The following is a 19,383-nucleotide window of genomic DNA, read 5'->3' as shown; positions in this document are numbered from 1 at the left end:
AAACAAAGACTTACTTGAGGGTTGTGAGCTCTGTAAGTGATGGCTGGGTGGCCTTAAGATAGCTCTCTCTGCGTGCAGCAATCTTTGGAGATGGCTTTGGGCTAGTGTCAGAGTCCCCACTGTCATCATCTCCCATGGCTTTAATGTAGCTGCCACTACGCATTCGCCGACATGGAATCTCGTCATCTTTGCCATGAGGAGTATATCCAGACCATTCATCTTGAGGAACCTACAATGCAAACATTTTTTTAAAAAAAAAGTAATATTCTTTTCAGTTTGCAGAGAGAACTCTGATGCTAACTCCAGGCTTGCTAAACCTTTCCAGAAGCAGTGTAGGAACAGGGAAAACTATTGGTGATTCTGTGATTATATCAATGTATATTATACCCGGAGGCAATTTTTTTAGTGCACAGTCACTGCAATAGTCATTGCAAATGAACCACTTAAACTGTTCAGCTGAGTGGGCATCTCTGCTAAGATTCTTACAAATGGAGCACCAAGCTTTCAGTCTGCATAACTAAAGCATTTGTATGTAAACATGAGCATATCCACAACCCCCTCTGATGGACAAAGTGACAAAGAGACATAATCAAATTCCCAAAACTATGTTTTGGCTTGTACTATTTGTGAATACAGGAGAGCCACTAGCTTCTCAATGATTCAGCTCCTCTGAGCTATTAAATAGGAGAAAGCCTGGGGTGGCGAGGTCCACGTAGTGAAAGGAGGCTGGGCCAGTGAAATTCCAAGTGCAAACAACTTAGTGGACTACATTCTTCCACAAAAGAAGAGGTTGAAAAAACCCCTCCTTACACAGCACGAGAAAAGCTGAAATTGGGACAAGACACACCAAAGTGCTGATACAATATTAAGACCACAGAGAAAAATCTCTAGTAATATGAGCCAGTTTTACTTTTGTTGCCTTGTCAGGAATGCTATGATGAAGGAGCAGGTGAAGGAGTTGGGAAAGAAGGTTGAGAGAGATGGCAGATGCCAGCCAAGAGAAACCTAGAGAGAAGGAACCTGCTCCATTACCCTTATCAGGTCTGTACAAATCCCCCCACCCTTCTGTGCAGCCTGGCCCTGACAAAACATATTGCCCAAGCAGAGAACCTGGTTCCTCAAGCTGGCAAGTCATCATCAGGAGCGAGGGAAGAGAGCCAGAGATTACAGAAGTAAGGAGTTGCTTATATACCCACAGCCAAGGTGGAAGGCTTGTTGAGATTCCCTTGTGAGAGACCAGGAGAACAAGCCTCAAATTGCTGCTGCCAGAACAGTTTACCTCCTTGATTAGGCATTTTATTTTGAAAATTACTTTGAATTCTTACTTTGGACTGCTTAGGCTCCAAAGACTCTGTTCTTGTTTTCAAACCGTATTAATGAATGTTCAGGGAACTGGAGAGAATAAATCTCAGCAGATTATCTACACCTTTGGAGAAGTATGTCAGTTTGCTATCAGTTACCTCCTAGTTTGAGAGCCAGTCTGGTGTAGGGATTAAGGCATTAGAGTTTAAAAAGTATACAGAAAATTAAACAGAAGCTTACTTTTAAGAGAAATTGGATGGATATGTTTTGTAGCTGAATTGTGGTCAGGCAAAATATATGCATTTTTACTTTTGATTGGTACAGAGGAAAGAGGTTCCCCCCTTATCTTACAAATCCAACAATCTATATACTTTGCTAGCAGCCTAGCAAGAAAGACTTGCAATATCAGTGTGAAGTAATTCTGGATGATGCAGAATTCTAGAGGTTTACGAATACCTTTTATTAAAAAATGTTTAAGATATAACTTTAATATAGAAATTGAATAGGTTGAAAACCCATACAGCCACAGGAGATGACTGCAATGTGTAAAGATATTTTCCCCAAAATAAATTCCCTTCCTGTTTTTTTCCACTTGAACTTTACAACAAAATATTAGGTAGTACAAATGAAAGGCCTAGCCCTTTAACTGGTTTTTAAAGATGTCCCTTTTTAAAGACACTTCATTCATTCAGTTCTTTACCCTGGAACAAGCAGCAGAAACCAGTGCAACCAAGTTAGAAAGAGATTCTACAGTGTCCCAGGTGCCAAATCATCTCCTTACCTGCATTCCTGGTTGGGCATTGGAGCTGGTGAAACAAGGTATAGAAGACCTTAAAGTCATCTCTAGTGGTATGCCAAATGAGCTATTTTGAGGAATGTTCTGGGCCCATTTTGAGGTTGGTCTATTTTTGGAACACTCAGAATGATCCAAATACTCAGAGGTCATTTCAGCTAATTTGATATTGTCCTCTTTCCCCAACCCCGTCTCCCCACACGGTTCTAGACAGGAAAAAAACCCCTATCCTAGAATTGAGTCTGTGGTGTGGGATTTAATTTGATTGCTATTAATACTAGAGGTGACTACTGAAAAAAAAAAACATTGGGACAAATGGAAAAATCAGTTATTTAACACAAGTTGCATATGTTTAAGACTGTAATTTTCTATTTCAGGAATTTATTAGTATCATCTTCCAAAGTTAATTACATATATGGTGATCTTCTTTCCCTTTTTATCCTCGTGAACCCTGTAGGATATATAAACTGAGACAAAACGAGAGAGACAGGAGAAAATGACCATCCTAAGAACTCTGTGGCAGAGTAGTAATTTGAAATTGGCACCCTCTGGTTCTGGTTCAACAGTCTAAGCATTATCCCACACCAGCTCACTGAAGCATGAATGAAATTAAGCCAGCCTACAAAGCAAGACAACTATGTTTTTCTCCTTAAGGATTTGAAAGACTGAGAGAAAAAACAAATTATGATACATTTTTATTTCAAACATCAATTTTATCAGTCTTATTACAATATTGTTTTAATCACTTCAGAAACAAAAGTATTGAAATGCATCTGTTTTTTCTCAAGAGATTAATCAAAATTCAAGTACAGTCTCCTTATAGTGGTTTTTATGAAATCTATATAGTGTTTGGCTGCTAGCATACAATCTAATTCAAATAAAGTATTTAATCAAATAAAAACATAGGTCACCAATTTCTCTGTCCCCCATCCAAAATAAAATTTCTCCCATGTAAAGGTTTCTATCGTTTATGTACACTGAGGGTTTTATTATATTCTTAGCAAGGAGTTCTCTAGTGCTTATTATCTATTACGTTTTCTGTAACATTTAACAGGAAAATTATCTTCTGAATACTGTTAACAAACAATGAATAACATTTAATAATAGATGGAGTATGACACCCTTTTTCTGTAATTCACTTTGAAATAAGCTGATAAATAAAATAATGAACTGCACAGTAACACTCCTCCAAATAATCTGTAGCCTTTTTTGTATTGCTTGAATAGAATTCTAGTCCTAAACAAAGCAAAATAACAATAAACCAACAGTAAAAGTAAAATAGCATAGTAAAATAATTTGTGCAAGAACACTCCTTATACATCTGTACTTGGGCTGAAATATAAATATGCCACACATTCTTCTAAAATAGATTCCCTTCCTCCCTGATTTTTTTTTGGGGGGGCTGGGAGGAAATCTTTTCTCTTACAATTTCTATGATCTTACCTTGTAAGGTGAAAAAGCAAATAGACTTTTTTTGTAGCATAACAAGTTCATTATTCATATCAGTTCCACTATAGTTTATTGCAGCTGGGAACATTTAAGCTTCTTTTGGGCTTTGTGAAGGCAAATGTGAGTTTGAAAATAAACAGGAGGTCTAGGAAGGAGGAGTGGCTGGCTATCACTCACCATGGGAGACTTGCAACTAGAACTTTCTATTAATATGCAAATACTTAAAGGAAATTAAATTATACAACTGAAGAACAATGATTAATGATTGCTCAGTATAGATCTTCAAATCTATACCTTTTAGGATTTATTATGGATTTTATACATGCTACTAAACATTATTTAGTTGTTGACTTTTCCCTTGCTACAATCTATACATTTATACTCATTCTACAAAACAAAAAGGAACATATGTGCTTGTTGCTAAAGATTGCATGTTAAAGCAGATTTTTAACATATTAACTATTAAACGCATGTTAAGTCATGAATGAATGTCATCTCTGAAGAAGGTATGTGAGATTCTGAGAATAATAGGTAGAGTGTTGTTTTGTATCTAGTAATTCCTTCCTTCCCCCCTCTCTCCCTGTTTTTCATTGGAAAGAAACCAGACTTGTACTATCTATAGGATAGGCTTTACTTGATGTTAAACATACTTGTTTAAGTAAGTTCAGCCTGTCCTCTCCCTTTTCATTTCCTTGAACACAGCAATATTTGTGATTATGACTGCAGGTTGTTTTGGGTTTTTTTTGGAGGGGGGGTTTGCATACATGCATATTTATTTATTTATTTACTTACTTACTTTACACCAAGTTCTGGAATGAAAAATGTGATGTAACAATGAGATAAGCTATTATAATATCTGTATTCATGTTAATTATGTAATTTAAAAAGCTATTTCCCATGAAATCTGTTATGACAAAGCTCATGTGGTCAGCTAAGGCAAATAAATGTGAAAAGGAATTGGCCTTAGAAATGAATGATTGGACATTATAGTTAATACAACCCTTTCACCTCTTCAGAATCAATATTGTCATATGGGACCATGGAAACAGTTTCATTTATAAAAATGCTCATTTCAGATAGAGCTTCTACATCTGTACATATACAGTGGTTCTTCTGTTATGAAACCAAAAAGTGAAAAACCAAGGTGAGTTATGCAGCTTGTTTTTAAATTTGTTGTTTATTCGTTTAGTCGCTTCCGACTCTTCGTGACTTCATGGACCAGCCCACGCCAGAGCTTCCTGTCGGTCGTCAACACCCCCAGCTCCCCCAGGGACGAGTTCGTCACCACTAGAATATCATCCATCCATCTTGCCCTTGGTCGGCCCCTCTTCCTTTTGCCTTCCACTCTCCCTAGCATCAGCATCTTCTCCAGGGTGTCCTGTCTTCTCATGATGTGGCCAAAGTATTTCAGTTTTGCCTTTAATATCATTCCCTCAAGTGAGCAGTCTGGCTTGATTTCCTGGAGGATGGACTGGTTGGATCTTCTTGCAGTCCAAGGCACTCTCAGAATTTTCCTCCAACACCACAGTTCAAAAGCTTCGATCTTCCTTCGCTCAGCCTTCCTTATGGTCCAGCTCTCACAGCCATATGTTACTACAGGGAACACCATTGCTTTAACTATGCGGGCCTTTGTTGTCAGTGTGATGTCTCTGCTCTTAACTATTGTATCGAGATTTGTCATTGCTCTTCTTCCAAGGATTAAGCGTCTTCTGATTTCCTGACTGCAGTCAGCATCTGCAGTAATCTTTGCACCTAGGAATACAAAGTCTTTCACTGCTTCTACATTTTCTCCCTCTATTTGCCAGTTTTTAAATGGTATGTTGCAATTTGGAATTATGGAATCTTACATTTTCATGGTAATTTAAAAAGGGGGAAAGAGGAATTTACAAAACAATTCTGTCTGTGCTCATAACAACTTAGGGGACAGAATTGGGAAAAGGTCAATAAATGTCACTGCTTTCATCAAAGCCACCCTCATAAAATCTAGGAAAGTGAAGTGCTATGGAACACCCACACCATATTTGCAGTTTTGTTTTCAGTCTTTCTATCAAAATAGATTATTTCTGGTTGGAAAAAAAATGAGGAAAGTAAAGTAAAACATGCCAACTTTATTTGGATGATCTGTGAACTGCCATTATGAATTGTGCATATAGCACAATGAAAATTGGTCTGGATGCAGCCAAAGTTATTCAGACTGTTCCCCATTAAAAGCTCTTTTAATATTATGAAATATTACCCTTGCTTTATCTTTCCAGGATTCCCATTAAAGTGGCTACCTATTTGATGTTCCACTATTTTCTTAAGTTAAACCTGCCTTGGGTTTAAACATCATCCCTTCTGAGGTGAGGTTAGCTCCAATCCTTATGGCCTTCCAGAAAACTCTCAAAATGTGGTTTTTTCAGCAAGCCTGGGGATCCCCTGGTAAGAGGGAGCCTGCATGCTGGTTATATTGTATGTAATATCTTCCCTCTCATGGTCTTGTTTTATCTGTTCTTATTGTTTTAATAGGTTTGTAAAATGTTTTAATTCCTGTTTTATTGTACACTACCCAGAGTCACTTCTGGTGAGATGGGCAGCCTTATAAATTTAACAAACAAACAAATAAATAAAATGAGTTTATTTTGTTTTTGTATATTCAAATTCAACTAATATTATTTATTTTTGTTCTGAACTTAGATTATAAGCACAATAAATACTTTAATAATGATATACTTTAAATCCAGTTGATTCTTTATATGTTGACAATTTTCATAGCCAAGAAATATTAGTCAACCTTATTTATTAACTGGAGTTCTTTGTAAACCCCTTTTCAAAGTAAGTTTCCAAGACAATTTATGCTAAAAGAAATGTATATTATAATGTAAAGTAGAATTTAAAACCCAACAAGGCATGTTAACAAAATTAAAACATTTTCAGTAGGAATAGGAAGGGAGGTAGATTTTTCTGGAGAAAGAATTCCATTGTATTATGCCATCACTGAATCAGCTTTGTCCATGCTAACTATGTAGCTTTGCCATTATTAGGGACTTCAGACAGAAAACAACCTGATTCAACAAATTACTTATACTAAGAGCTTTAAAATGGGACTTCACCTATCTGACAGCATATAAAAAAACTATGACAAACTCTAAGAGAGGTAAAACAACAGAAGCAACTAAAATTTACCTCTATCATTTAATAGGTAGCTAAGTGGTTAGAATGACTCAAAATTCTACCATCAACCATTACAGCTGGCCTCAGTGAGATTTAAGATGCATTGCTGTACAAAATACCTCAAATGATAGCAGGAAATAACGCCACATCTCATGTAACCTCCCAGAGTCGTCATTACACGAGATGGGCGGTGAACAAATATGATAGATATAGATAGATAGATAGATAGATAGATAGATAGATAGATAGATAGATAAGTGGAAACAGGCTTTGTACTCAAGTCAGAGGGAGAGAGGAATAACATTTTATTTCTGGATGTAAAAAGCAATATGGGTAAATGAGGCAACAAAATTCAAGAAAAACAAGTCAGGAAAAATATGCAAAGTATGATTTCCAGAATTTTTCCTCCAATTCCTTAGTAATAGGTCTACTCTGAGTCGCATGACCAAGAAGAAAGAGAGAGGGGATTTAGAATGGAGGAGTCAGCAACATGAAAGATGTCATCTAACTGCCTCTCCCACTGCAAGCCCCAGAAAGATCCATTGAAGTCCGTCTTTCTTTTTGCTGGTTTCTCCCCCAATGACAAATTTGGTCGCATTTAGTTTTTGGAGTGTTATCCTGCTGACAGGCAGAAAGACAGATGGACAGGCTGGGCTGGAAAAAATACCAAGGTCAGGAAAACACATACGGCTTCTTTCCAAGCCTTTTACCAGCGGTGGCCATAAAAGGCTTCTGCATTTTCTTTGGTGTAACAAATTACAGGTAGTCCTTGACTTACAACCACAATTGGGACCGGAATTTCCATCGCTAAGTGATGTGGTTGTAAAATGAGACGTCATGTGACTGCAGAGCTTAGCGACAGCAATCCCAGCAATCCTCCTTGCTGTTGTTAAGCAAATTTCACCGGTTGTTAGCTGAGGACCCAACCCACCCCAATCCAAGCCATTCCGGCCTTGGTCCCTCCCAGCCCTGAACCTCAGTAAGGTAAGGGACTGCCTCCAACTCCCCCACCCACCTATCTCCCCCCCAGTCTCTGCTCTTCTGGCTGCCCTGCACCCTGCCTTGTGGGTGGCAAGAAGCCCCTGAGCCACAGCGCAGAGTGAAGCCTCAGCCGCCCCAGCCTGCCCCAGCAAGCACCAGCAAGTGCAGCTTTCCGACGGCTCAGGGAGGCACATGTAGGAAACATTTGCCGGAGAAGCTGGGTATCAAAAGGAGACAGCAAAGGCAGCGAGGCGCTTCTGCTTTATATATTTGTCACAATGTTAACTTTAGGCACATGCAAATTAATTCTTAAAACTGTTTTGCATAGTCCTAACAAGCAAATTATAAAATTATCTCTCCTATTAAGCAATTGGTATCCTATTAAGTAAGGGATGCGGTGGCGCTGCGGGTTAAACCGCTGAGCTGAGTTTGCCGATCGGAAGGTCGGCGGTTCGAATCCGCATAATGGGGTGAGTTCCCGTTGCTAGTCCCAGCTCCTGCCAACCTAGCAGTTCGAAAACATGCCAATGTGAGTAGATTAATAGGTACCGCTTCAGCAGGCAGGTAACGGCATTCCGTGTAGTCATGCCGGCCACATGACCACAGAGGAAGTGTCTACAGACAAACGCCGGCTCTTCGGCTTTGAAACGGAGATGAGCACCGCCCCCTAGAGTCGGACACGACTGGACTTAATGTCAAGGGAAACCTTTACCTTTACCTTATCCTATTAAGCAACCCCCAGAATTCCCCAACCAGCTGAAGTCCACACATCTTACAGCTGCTGAAGTTGAAAACACTGCACTAATCCAACTAATAAATGCAGTCACAGACTTACTCAGAATTGGGAAGAAACCAAACCAAGAAGACTAACTCCATTCTGTTGTTAAACTTTTGTAAGAATTTTCAATGGAAGTTACATATTCCTGAAATATCTTTCTTCCATGCTCTGGCTATAAAGTCAATTCCATGGCTTGTGTGTCAGTCCTTTTTTTTCTCTCCCTCACATCAGTTTTTTCAAAATTGTTTAGCATCTTGACTGATGAAGAATGCTGTGGATTTTGAAAGCCTGTCACTCTTTTTGCAAGTTTTCAAATGTCCTGCTTGGTAATTTTGACATTTTGTAAAGCTAACAGACACTTTCAAACTATCTGACTCTGGCTTCCATTTCTTATTCTAACTCCTTTCTATACATTTAATATATAATCCAACTATTTAAGATTTTTCTTGCCTGGATATAATGCTTATACATATTTATTTCCTTTCTTATCATTTTGAATAAACGTAATAGAAAATACTACACATTTAGTTCATCCTCTGTGTTAGTGATATGCACTGACTGATATCATGGCAGGAAAGGTGGAATTAGTTTCTAATACATAAAAATAAAGGTACCATGATACATATTAGTTTATGGATAAAAGATATAATGCAATTAAATGAGAGCAATACTATCCTTTTAACACACATAATCTGCCAACTTCTGAGATGGTTTGACATCTGGTTGAATGTTAAGTCTCCTTCGTTGTACACTTCCTTTTATCTTCTGCTTGTATCTTCACATTATATGGGAATTTGGACATACAGTATTTGATTTACTCAATCTTCCCTTTAGTACCAAACACAGCTGCCATTGTTAGGGGGCCATTTGGGGAACACTCTTGCCAAGATACATACAGCTGCATTGGCTGTTGACTACTAGGGCTATACAAAGACCTCCTCAAAGGATCAAAGCACCAAGTCCATTTAGAGTACTGTTTCTCAAACTTGGCAACTTTAAGATATGTGGACTTCAACTCCCAGAATTCCCCAGCCAGCACGAAACACTGATTTAGAGGCTTGGTGTCGCTGCTCTGGTGGCCTCCCTAAGTTTCCTGAGCATTTGTGCTTACCCATAATGCTTGGCTTGTTGCTAAAATGAAGCCCATCTTGATCAGAAGCCCTTTTCCAGCACTTTCCCCTTCCCCATATGAAATTAAGCAGATAGTGGCCAGACACAGGACTTTCTTTGCTGTGGCGCCACAGATATGGAAATCCCTCAACAACAAAAAAATTATTAGGCATGAACTTTGATAGATTTTCACTGCCAATTAAAGATTTCCTCACATTATGTTTTATAGCTTTGTTGAATTATAAAAGTTTTGATATGAATTTGACTGTTTCCATTCTTACATTATTTGTTTTTAAACTGTTAAGTGTCTAAAGCCTTATTTATTTATTTATTCGATTTCTATAGCCGCCCATCTCAGCAAGTGACTCTGGGTGGCTTATTGCTGAAGGGGAGCTTACCAATTGAGTAAATAAACAACAAATAAATTAAAATAACTTAGTCCTTTATATTGCCTTTTAAACTCATAGAGAGGGAGTAATAAATAACATTTCAGGAGCCAGGTCAATAATTTCAAGTTATTAGTGCTATAACTAGTACATTTTGTTGATAAAATATCACCAGTATGTGCTGATTTTGCAGTAGGAGGCTAGACAGCTTGACTCTAGCTTATATTATCAAAAGAGATGGGGGAGGAATAACCTATTCTATTCTATTCTATTCTATTCTATTCTATTCTATTCTATTCTATTCTATGGGTAGTCCTCGCTTAATGACTGCCCTGTTTAGCAACAAAAGTTACAATAGCGCTGAAAGAGTAAGTTTACAACTGGTCCTCTCACTTATGGCTGTCACAGTGCCCCACAATCACATGATCAAGATTTGTGCTCTTTGCAACCAGTAGGCATTTACAACCATTGCAGCATCCTGCAATCACATGATTGCCATTTGCATGCTTCACAGCTGGCTTCCAACAAGCAAAGTCAATGGAGAAGCCAGCAGAAAAACTGCAAGTTGCCATCACTTGATGTCTTACTTAACGACCTGCAGTGACTTGCTTAATGAGCACAGTGGAAGTGAGGATGTAAATCCATTGTGGTCACATGATGTTTCGCTTAATGACCACATTGCTTAGCAATGGAGTTGCCAGTCCCAATTGTGGTTGTTAAGCAAGGACTATATTCTGTTCTATTCCATTCCATACCATTCCATTCCATTCCAAATACTTATTCAAGGTCTTGACTGGTACCACTGAAGCAATCAGTACAAAGAAATCCAAAAGGCAATGTACATTAAGATATTTTGGATTTTTTTTAAAAAAAATCTCCAGTTGTGGTAAGCATATCTTTGTTGCCACCAGTACAGTGCAAGGATGACAACTGTAACAACTGTAACATCTAAAAAAGTAGCGGTCATGATCCCTAGTAGAAGATTCTGCAGATGAATTCTATCTTGGCTCTCTAAAAATCTGACAAAATCCCTTTAAAACAAAAACTATATGAATTTTTTTAAGGACTGAAATTATTTTTTATGTTCAAAAATATGCAAGTAGGCTTCACTTTATATCAAATCAGAGAGAGCTTCTTAAGCTATGATCCTTTAAAGCCTGATTTTTAAAAAAATATATATTTGTCCCTTATTTTGGGACAGAATATAATGAAATTGCTGTGATAGCAGCAAAGCTTCTAGGACTCACTTACACCAAATTTCAGACAGAAAGGGAGGCCTGAAAAGGGAAGTATTCTTGGAAGGAATGATGATGACCCTTCCTGAAGGTGCTGGACCTAATAATCAAGGATTTAAGTGGAAATTTAAGTAATTAATTCTCTGTTCATCCTCCTACTGAATGTGTTAATGGTGAAAATGATAGCATGTAGAAATGTGAAAATAATGAAAGGTTTACCCAGAGGTTTTGAATTAGATTTGCACAGACATTAGATGATGGACTGCTGGTGACCGTCAAATTCCTCTGTCATTAGATCTCTTCAAATGAAGTTAGCCCTTAATTTTCTTTATGGGTCTCCATCTTATAGCCTCAAATGTTTTCAAAATAAATTCTGAAGATCCATTTTGGAAAGTTCCAAATGGTATCTTTATATCTTTCTCTGTGCAGACACTGGTCTCCAGTCTATTCAAACAAGTATTTTTATTTATTTATTTATTTATTCAATTTCTATAGCCGCCCATCTCAGCAAGTGACTCATAGTATCATAGTTATTGCCCTCAAGTACCGGGACAAAGTAAAGTTACCCAAACTTTGCTTATTAAAGGAAATAAAATGTATTCTAATGAAACATGCTTACTGGTTCACAACACTTAGGGACTTCATTTATGTATGTTGATATTCACCAGATATTTTACATAAGGAAACAACTTGATAGCTCCACAGGCATTTAAGAACAAGATATCTGATAGAAATTAATTTAAATTCAACTGCTAGCAGCAAGGCCAAGTTACAAAATTAAAACAGCTGCAATGGAACAAAATGTATTTGGGAAACTAAGGGTGCCAAATATAAATACGAAAGCCAACATGAAATGCATATTCTTGGAGGACACCCGTCCCCATTGGTTGTTTCTTTTCTGTTTTCTTAAGGAGAAGTTTTACACTTTACAAAGTAATTTGACTCATGTGGAAGAAAATGATCCCTAGCCCCAAACAGTTTAGGACTTCAAAGGTTAAGACCAGGTCTCTGAATTACATGTGGAAACAAACAAATGAGCAGTAATTATCTTTTTGTACCTGTGTGACATAATCCAACAAGTGAACTCTTATTGAAACTGAGCTGATATATTCTAAGGTTGTTGAAGCAGCCTGCTATATAATTAACCCAGTTTTGATCAGTGATGGTGAATGAGGAAGATTAAGGAGTATCAAACCCAAGTGCCATATTTACACAAAGAAAAATACTCAGAATTTAGGATAAGTATAAATAGTGATAAAAACCCTGTGCCCAGCTTCACCACCTTCTCAACATTGAGCTGCCATATTCATCTGAAACAAATGTGAATTGGATGGTTTTTTAAATCATTCTAGGCGGGACAGAGGAAGGTAAGTTATCCTGTCCCTGATTAAAGCACAGCAGGGCTTTTCTTATGCTCAGGACTGTGAAAAACATCTGGCTTTATAGCACCATAATGAATTGGCATCCAAAGTCAGGGTTGAATCTAAAAATTATGCTAATCTGATCCAAAATGAAATTATGATAACATTAGGAAACAGAAGATCACTGATGAAACACCTATCAATAGCACTTCCATTGTGATTAGATGTAATCCCCATCTAGTTCATTACTCAAAATATTTACTATTCCATTGCTCTGCCTGGATTACATGAAAGTAGAGCTGAATGGGCACCATCAGTATAATATCATGCCAATTAACAACTCTCTCAGTGATCTCAACCAATTATAATATATAGATGTAAATAGAATGAATTCATTCTAAAGATTGAATTCTTTAGAATGCCATGGCATAAATAAATATCACAGTTCAATTTCCAAACCCAACTTCTAGAATGTCTATATAATTAACCCAGTTTTGATCAGTGATGGTGAATGAGGAAGATTAAGGAGAATCAAACCCAAGTGCCATATTTACACAAAGAAAAATACTCAGAATTTAGGATAAGTATAAATAGTGATAAAAACCCTGTGCCCAGCTTCACCACCTTCTCAACATTGAGCTGCCGTCTTCATCTGAAACAAATGTGAATTGTTCTAGAATGTCTAGAAGTTGTCTCTATCCAACACAAACAGGTAATTGGATAACAATCATAGTGATACCAAAAATGACTTAGAGGCCTGAGTGTCAGTAGGGATGTACATTTTGTGCTACCAGAGCCACAGCAGATCAATAAGAAAGAAGGGTGATGATGAAAGTTGATTCTACACATTCACACTCATTGATTATAGCCAGCTTGGCCCCTTGTAAACTTGAGAAGCTTAAATAAAACAATAAATATGGATAAAACACAAGTGCAGAAAAACTCATGCTCCTTTTAGATCCTAATCTTTGGGATTATGGTGACTATGAAGAAATAATCTTGTGTAATAAGGGACAATGCAGCAGAAGAACCCGAAGACCCTACAGAATTACTATCCTTCCCTAACCCCAAATACGCCTCAATAACAGTTTCCTGTTACCTAGATTCTATTCATTTTTTTTTGTTATGAACTTTCAGAGGACCCCTGTGCCATTCAGTGTTATCTAGTTCTCTAGCCCTCTTTGAGATTCTTAAACATCGTTACTCTGAACTTAAATGCTGATGTTGTTAGGTTATCTCTCTTTTGATATCCTCTTACTTGTCCTCTCTGAATATTTATTTGCTATTACAACAACCACAGTTGTGGAAATGTATATATTTTGGGGTATAGATTCATCTGATTTTAAACTGCAGAAATAATAATGTATATGCATTGCATTTACCTAGAAAAAGTATCATCATATTTACCATCGCAGTAAGATAACAATCTTTCTCTAGGGTCTTTAGAAAGAACCTGGGAATTGTCCCTACTTGAAAGTTACCTGTTTGGAAGTTCTCCGCTTCAGAGAAACTAACTGAAAAACTGGCAACATTCCTTGCTTAACACATTTGTTGTGTCATGCACAATCACTAGTGAATATGGCTTCTAGTGATGACAGAGACAAGATTTTGCACATATGTATGTTTTATATTTATAGAGCTGCATGTTAAAGAATCTGCAAAAATCTTATGCTCCTATATTACTTCTTTAACTTGGAATTCTCATTTGATTAATAGAGCTAAAGAGTATTTAAAGTAGTCATCATGTTCCCATTAGTACCTTCCTTGTATCCATCATATTTTGTTAACCATCGCAAAATAATGAAATTATTTACTTCTTTCTAAATAAAAATGTCAGCCTAAAATCTTAAGTTATACATAGCATGGCAAAATGTAAGAACATTTAACTATCATATATGCATTTGGGATGAATGCTATGTATTCAGTGAAGAAGGGTAGATAATGCCCTCTAACAGGTCAAGCATATACATACACCCTCAGATATAAGCTCCATTAAATTAAGTGGAAGTCATTCCTAGGTATGCAAACTTGCAGATTAATTCTATTTCTGTAAGGGTTCCTATCACTTATATTATCAGACCTTGCAAAAGAGCCCATGCAAAAAGGAATGAATACACGCACACACACACACAGATATACACACACATAGATACACACTCTCATATATGATCATATATTAGGTCATGAGCTATATAACTGACAAGTCTCTGAAGCTAAAGTTAATTTTTTTCTGGCCTGACACACAACATAACAGTATCATTATTTTGATATGATCAGCTGAATTCTTTTAATTCCCCACTTTATGATGCTAATAGTCCATAAGACCATAAGAATATACAGAGATAAACATTCATACAGGACATACATTATGCTGTTTTATATTTTTGGGTGCAACTTGATGTACAATGAATTTTGTATTCAAAAAAAAGAACGCCTTAAAACTTGGTACTCTGGTTTCATTTCTAGGTCATCTGAACTATAAAACTATAAGTAAGCAGCACAATAGAATCCAATCCTTTACCTGAACATGGAGACTTAAGTGCAAAATTATGATTACAGACTGCCCATCAAGCTCAAAACAGCTAGAACTAATTGCAGAATACACAATGTTTTGAAATAAAACTAAATAGCAGATAAAAAGAACAGAGCAATTACTTACCCCCACTATCCCCCTCCCAACAACAACAAAAGATTTTATTGATCAAACCTCTTTTTTCCTCATAGTCTTCTCTCTTCTTTGTTTGACATTACTCCACTGTCCATGCACAGTTAGATGTGCCATATCCACTTCAAAATAAAATGCATAAAAAAGAATCCACAGATCTCTTACGGCTGAAACTGTGTTAATTCTCTGATCCACGTTCTTGCCACAAAAATTAACCAGCAGTATGATAGCTCCAAGAGCAGACATCTGATTCTTGACATTTAAAGATACAATACTGGTGAAAAATAGTGACGCTTTATTAACTGCAAACAGCTTGTGCGGGAGTCAGTGATGTACTCTTAAAGAGTATAATCAGAACATTCAATAATTTCAGTCTTTCAACTTTGCATTTTTCAGAGAGTGCTAGCTATTTATTTTAAAGGAATAAAAGCCAGGAACACCAACCTAGTCACTTCATATAATTATTCCCTACAAGCTGTTCAGATGTTTTGTATTGCAGGTTGGTTTGCCGTATACAAAACGGTGTGACATTACTAAGTGTTTAAAGGGTCTCAAGTTTTCATCACCAAATAACATGAAGACAGATCCCAAGATTACAGAAGCTAACAAATGTCTGTCCTGGGAATATCAGTTCACTGAGATTGTAATGCAAAATGAAAGCTTTACTATCTCTGGCTCCTTGTGACCCTGCTGTGCTGCTTTGTATGCCTTTAATCCCCCCCAATTATTCAGAGAGCTCTTGTTCTTTTCACATATTAAGAAAAAGAACCAGTTCCTCACTGTATGCATTCCTTTGAAACACTGCTTCTTAGCAACCAAAATGCAGATTTATTCATAAATTGTATTTAGATTAACTCCCACTTACATCGTTTCATTTGCAATCTCATCTCAGTGTGAAAAGCATACATGGAACCAAAAGCAGTACAACTAATACCATCAGTGACATATACTATACCTGAAGATATTGACAGGACCGCTCCTGCTGACAAGTCTCTGATTTCACAACTGTCTGGTCCATGTTCATGGAAGCTTTTTGATAAACTTCACGAGCTCTGCTCACTGTCAGAGTAGAGGACCAAGAACTTTTTTTCATTAATTGAGCATCCAAATTTACAGGCAGGTTTGCACAGGTAGAACATTTAACATCATTATTGCTTCTGGAAGGCTTTACATTATGTTCACTAAGAGTATTATAGGCTTCCATAAAGTACTGAGAAGTGGAACGGTCAGGACATCTTCCCATAGTCATTATCCCACTTGGTCCATGGTAAATGCAAACATCGTTATCCAGGTTGTCATCTGAGCTCCACCATCCAGATGCATTTGACCTGGATTTTCCATCTGATCTTCTATCTTTACTTTTGCTACGTTTGCCATATCTTATAGTTTGTGTGTCCTCTGGGCTTGCTTTGCCTCCATTGATGCTGCCCTTTGATGGGCCTTCAAGAGAATGAGACTTTGTGAAAAGCTTTTGAACAGAATGAACCAAGTGGCGGATCCTTCCTGGACTATCACTACGATGTTCTACAGCAGTCCTTTTGTACTGTAAAGTATGGTAGCCATCTCGATTAAGAGGCAGCTGCCTTTCAAACTGGTCCAAAAGATTGGCAGGGATGCGATTACCTTTATTGGTTGTTCCATGTGGCACCAAAGCACATTCATCCTTAAGTTCATTGTGAGAATTATAATGTCTCCGTGGAAATGTGCTGCTAGCAATCTGATCATTGTATGGAACCATGCATTCTCCTTGAAAAGAGTTTCTTTGAGTATAGTAAGTATGATCTGCAGGATGATGGTCCACAGGATTTAACAAATATGGCTTCCTATCAGAGTGATGTACCAGAGAGTCACATACAGGTTCACAGGAAATCCCATGATGGTGACTGCGACTGCCAGATAATCCCTTCATCATTGATGTAAAAAATGTCCCAAAGTCATCTGAATATGTGCACGTGTTTTACTGACAGATCACCAAGAAAGCCCTAGAAAAATGGAGAACAAAAATGTGAAGTGATGTAATAATATACATATTTGATTTTTGGTTACTGTATTAAAACATTGGAGGCATACTGAGTTAGGGACACAATTCCTACTGAAATCAGTGTAATTAAGTTCATCATGGCTAACTTTCGTTATAATGGAAACTAAAAGCAATTAACTTATTCTGGATCCAAACCAAAAAATACACTGATGCTATGAAAATCCTTTAAGAAGTCATGCCACAATTGGATATACTTCCTCTGATGTAGTTATCTGTAAGTGGTACATTTGGAATTTGTGGTAGTTCTCACTGAAGCATAATGATAGGAACTATATTGGTCACATAAACTATCAAACTAAATGAAGAATAGTTCAATTCCTAAAGAAGTTGCTTCCTTTTTGTCAAAAAGGAAAATTCTTAGCAGATGAAATGAGAGGGAATCACCAGCTGGAAGATACTTGAAAAACAAGTTATACTTAACACTTTTTCTAAAAATTATTTCTTTGTAATAGTTTAATGACTGGTAAATAATATCCTAAAAACGTTTGACATACAAATGGCAGAGCTAGTGTTTTCTATCCCTCCTCCTGACAAGCTTGAGTACAGGCTGTTAATATATGGCAAGTTTTAGTCACAATTATGGATCAATAGACCAATATTTCATACAAAACAATCAGTACTACTGTGTATGGTTGAATCTATCTCCTTTCTACTAGCAGGGCATCTAGCCAATGCAACTTGGATGCATGGAACTGGGTCACAAAACAGTCAGAAGGAGTTATACAGCTACAGGATATCTCAATTTACAGTCACACTGATGTGTCTGGCAATGCCAAGATTCAGAGAACTCTAAAATCCTTACCAAGAGAACAATTATATATTTAAAACTATAAGTTCCAATGGGATTTTTGAGATAATATGTCAATGATATTTTCCAAACAATCAGCCAACAAATTCTACATAGTTTTGAAATATTCATAATTAAGTTCAAGATAAGTATAATTTGGATGTATCAAATATCACTGAGATGAGAAATGAAATCTCATTTTATGACATCGCTGAGGAGATAAAATAGAAGCAGCTCAAAGGGATTTCTTCTAGTCTTTAATGTTCAGTATGTACTTCTGTTATTATTTTCAGTCTCTCACACCTGCTTTTGACAAGAAGTATTGCCAAGTACTCAAAAAGTATGTATTTCAGTCTAAGATGGATAGCATTTTGAGTAGTCAATCAAGTGGAACACAATACTTTATTCAAAGATGAGATTGGGTTTAAAAGCATTAAAAGGTACCTCAGCAAGAATCAAGTCTTTTCAGTTAAAGAATGTTTACTGTTTCTGACAGTTCAGTATAATATTTTTCAGCTTTATTAACAATTTTGCAAACATGATTTACTATGCTATGGAAGAGTCTCCCAGTAAAATAGTGATACTTAATTGTAGTTTCTGGGTTAGATGGCATGAATACCAGTGGATTGAATTCAGAACTGTTACCAGATGAAAGAAATCACTTCATTTGTAGAAAAGAGTTGAATCCAGGAAAGGTTTCTACTCTGCTAACTGAAGGTGTATGTGAACTAAAGGGTGTGGGGAGCATTGTTTTGGATAAAACTTCCCCTCCTCCTACAGTCACCAGAGCCATTCTCTGTGTGTTCCTGAACAAGTTGTATGGGGGTTGGGAGTTGTAAAGACGATGGGAATTGGCAGAAATGTTCTTTTTTGTTCAATGAATAAAACCATCCTGTTTAAGGAGGTTTGTTCAGTGCAACTCTACTGTATATCTAACCTTCTTAATTAAACTAAGACATTTTTTATTTTCTCTAAGATAGGAGGAAATAAACGTGGATATCAAGCTCATGCATATCTAAACAAACAGATACGTGTGCCCAACACAGATTACAGCATTTAATACACTTCATGGGCACATTTACAGCATGTAAAATGTAATGCCTAAAGTGGTTAGTGATCGTTAGTTGTTTCCTGAGTGCATTCCATCTCTCATGGGTGTTGGGCACAAAGAAAGAAATCCTGCTCTCCAAATATTTCTGAATTACAACATACACACATTCATATAATACATAATCATCATACTATCCCCCTTTTGGTTAAGCAACATCTGGCAGAATGTGGAAAAAGAGTATGACATAGTAAGCCAAGAAATTAAAGGCATAATTTACGAAAAAGAAATGGA

General features: G+C 37.0%; 1 protein-coding gene across 2 annotated transcripts in view; it reads right to left on the bottom strand.

Moving 5' to 3' along the window:
* DLGAP1 (DLG associated protein 1) overlaps positions 1-17,125 on the bottom strand; it is a 104,679-nt gene extending 87,554 nt beyond the window's left edge. For both annotated transcript variants that reach the window (XM_063299135.1, XM_063299137.1), the window contains exons 1-2: positions 16,169-17,125; positions 15-229 (exon numbers count right to left, since the gene is read on the bottom strand). In XM_063299135.1, the coding sequence (XP_063155205.1) occupies positions 15-229; positions 16,169-17,125 (1,172 nt within the window). The remainder of the gene's footprint in view (positions 1-14; positions 230-16,168) is intronic.
* Positions 17,126-19,383: the final 2,258 nt, after the last annotated feature.

Source organism: Candoia aspera, chromosome 3, assembly GCF_035149785.1.
Source record: "Candoia aspera isolate rCanAsp1 chromosome 3, rCanAsp1.hap2, whole genome shotgun sequence".
Classification (NCBI taxonomy): domain Eukaryota; kingdom Metazoa; phylum Chordata; class Lepidosauria; order Squamata; family Boidae; genus Candoia; species Candoia aspera.
The sequence above is the reverse complement of the archived record's forward strand: the minus strand, read 5'-3'. Positions and strand labels throughout refer to the sequence as shown.